This window comes from Echiichthys vipera (assembly GCF_963691815.1).
Source record: "Echiichthys vipera genome assembly, chromosome: 16".
NCBI classification, from domain to species: domain Eukaryota; kingdom Metazoa; phylum Chordata; class Actinopteri; order Perciformes; family Trachinidae; genus Echiichthys; species Echiichthys vipera.
In genome coordinates, this window is record NC_139841.1 from 28,441,158 (window position 1) to 28,443,657 (window position 2,500).

Consider the following 2,500-nt stretch of genomic DNA (forward strand, 5'->3'; position numbering starts at 1 on the left):
GGTGTGAGATCCAGGTATTTAACCTCTCACAAGGCCGATGATGTCACTGGGACCCTTTGTGCTCCAAGTGCCAACGACCGTCGTTAGAGTGGCAGTCGTTGGTGGAAGTAGGTCTGGACTTGGTTAGTGCTGGTCCAGTCCCAGCCTGGTCCTGGTCCTGGTCCAGTTGTTGGTGGAAGTAGGTCTGGACTTTGTTGGTGCTCTATTGAGTCTGAACCACAGTGGTTGGAGTCACAGGAGGACGTTTGTAAACAGTTCTTTGAGGTTGGATTGTTGGATGAAGGGATGAAAGGGCAGCATTGTAAACTGGAGATAAGTGGAGTCTCAGACCTCCTCCTCTGGTTAGCCATGGTCCAGTCCCAGCCTGGTCCTGGTCCTGGTCCAGTCCCGTCCTGGTCCTGGTCCAGTCCCGTCCTGGTCCTGGTCCAGTCCCAGCCTGGTCCTGGTCCTGGTCCTGGTCCTGGTCAGATGTGTACATGAACTGATGAAGCCTCTTGGATGAGAGGTGAAACATCTTCCTGACAAAGAACCAGGTCCAGTTGCTTTGGACTGAACTTGCTTTGAGGAGAACAGTACAGTGCTTTATCAGTGTAGCTAGAACAGGCTTAATTCAGTGGGAAATACATTTGCTGCCAGTTATTTTATGGTAAATGTGTGTGTTTTTTCTGCTGACTCAGCTGTATTTCAGTTTCCATCGAGTGTTCCTGAGTCATAAATGTTTGCAGCAGCTCTGCTCACGGGTGATAGTTGTCGTAGGAACACACACGCTTCTCTGCAAATCATGTTTCTATGAATACCAACGTTTGCCACCGCACCTTTCTACCCGTCTACGCGAGGTTTCTGTGCACAGCGAGCTTTAGAAACGAGGCCCCTGGTCTGTGCGTCAACGGCTGCATCACCTCTTCAGCCTCATGACAGTTTGTGTTCAGAGTCCAGCGCACTGGTGACGCACCAACCTTGAGTTTGCGGTACTTCTGACGGGCCAGATGTGCCATGCAGGCGGACTGTAGATACACCAACCACCCGGTGACCTGCTGGTCCCTCTGCTGCTCCAGGTAACGCAGCACGCCTCGCTTCATGAACACCTGAGACACAGCAGGAAGAAGAAGAAGGAGATCCGTGACACAACACCGCAGCTGGACTCGTGTTCTGCCGCTGCGTTAGAGGAGTTCTCACCCTGCTGGTTCCCACGACGATGCTCTTCTTATCCAGGTCCAACGCAGCCAGTAACTCGTCCACGGCCTGAGACGCACAGAGAGGAACATTTGTTATTCAGAGCTGGAGAGCAGCGACGCAGTGTCCGTACGAGCTGCCGCGACCTCTGACCTTTCTCTCATCGTGGCTGACGAACATCGAAGCGTAACGTTTCATGATGGGAGGCGACAACGCCTGGAAGTGACACCTGAAGTCACTCAGAGTCATGTGCTCTGGATAACCTGAGAGAGAGGAACACAGGAGTCAGTCTCTGAACACAAGCTGCACCTTCTCTCCAGACGACGTGTGTGTGTGACACAAACACGAGCTCCGGGAGATCAAACTGAATTTAATCGTCCTGTATTGTCGTTGAACCAGAACAACAGAATTTACAGTACAATCTCTTAAAGTGCAGAAATAATTTAACAATAAAAGCATCAAAAAGAAAAGGCTAGACCTTTAAAAGACACAGAGAATGAATAATCTTTGAGGTTGTATCCAAACGAAGCGCACATTTTAACCACATTTTCAGAAAACCTGCAAAAGAAAATATTAATTTATGCACTTCTCCATCCACTATGTTCATGCAAATATTTGGGAGTTGGTTCACTGTGACACAGATGGATTTGGTTTGTGAATGATTTATACATATATATATATATATATATATATATATATATATATATTTATACATGTGTATAAACAGCTCATAAATGTTTGTTAAACTGTGTTATTAAGCATTCATTAACTGATCGGACGGCAGCTATAGACGCTTCATAGAAGTTATACATTTTGACAAATACATTAATAAGCACAAAAATAAAAACTACGTAAAAAAACGACTGTTGATTTAATTTCATATTTTGTATTTTGTCTTAGACAGGACTTATGGCATGAAGGTGATAAACGATGATGAATCCAGAGCTCAGGGGGAGCAGCAGGCTGCAGCTATCAGGTATTTTTGTAATCGAGTGTTTTCGATTAATAGGATAAAAAAAATGGAAAAAAATATAAAATAAAAAGCCTAATATATTGTGTCTGGGGTAGGTCTATTTGGTGTGGTAACTTAACAGGGGCGGGTGTGTTTGTTTGTGTTTGTTTGCATTCGTGTGTGCGTGAGGGAAATAGAGAGATGAGGGATGTGTGTGTGTGTGTGTGTGTGTGTGTGTTTGTGTGTGTGTGTGAGGGAGAGAGATGAGATGAGATGAGGGGTGTGTGTGTGTGTGTTTGTGTGTGTGTGTGTGTGTGTGTGTGAGGGAGAGAGAAAGATGAGATGTGCGTGTGCGTGTGCGTGTGCGTGTGTGTG

The 2,500-nt window shown here is 46.1% G+C and overlaps 1 protein-coding gene across 1 annotated transcript in view; it reads right to left on the reverse strand.

The window, feature by feature from the left end:
• Positions 1–2,500, reverse strand: part of myo18b (myosin XVIIIB) — a 43,070-nt gene that overhangs the window by 21,523 nt on the left and 19,047 nt on the right. The window contains 3 exon segments of the mRNA XM_083929758.1: positions 957–1,085; positions 1,177–1,242; positions 1,327–1,436. Of these exon segments, the coding sequence (XP_083785884.1) occupies positions 957–1,085; positions 1,177–1,242; positions 1,327–1,436 (305 nt within the window).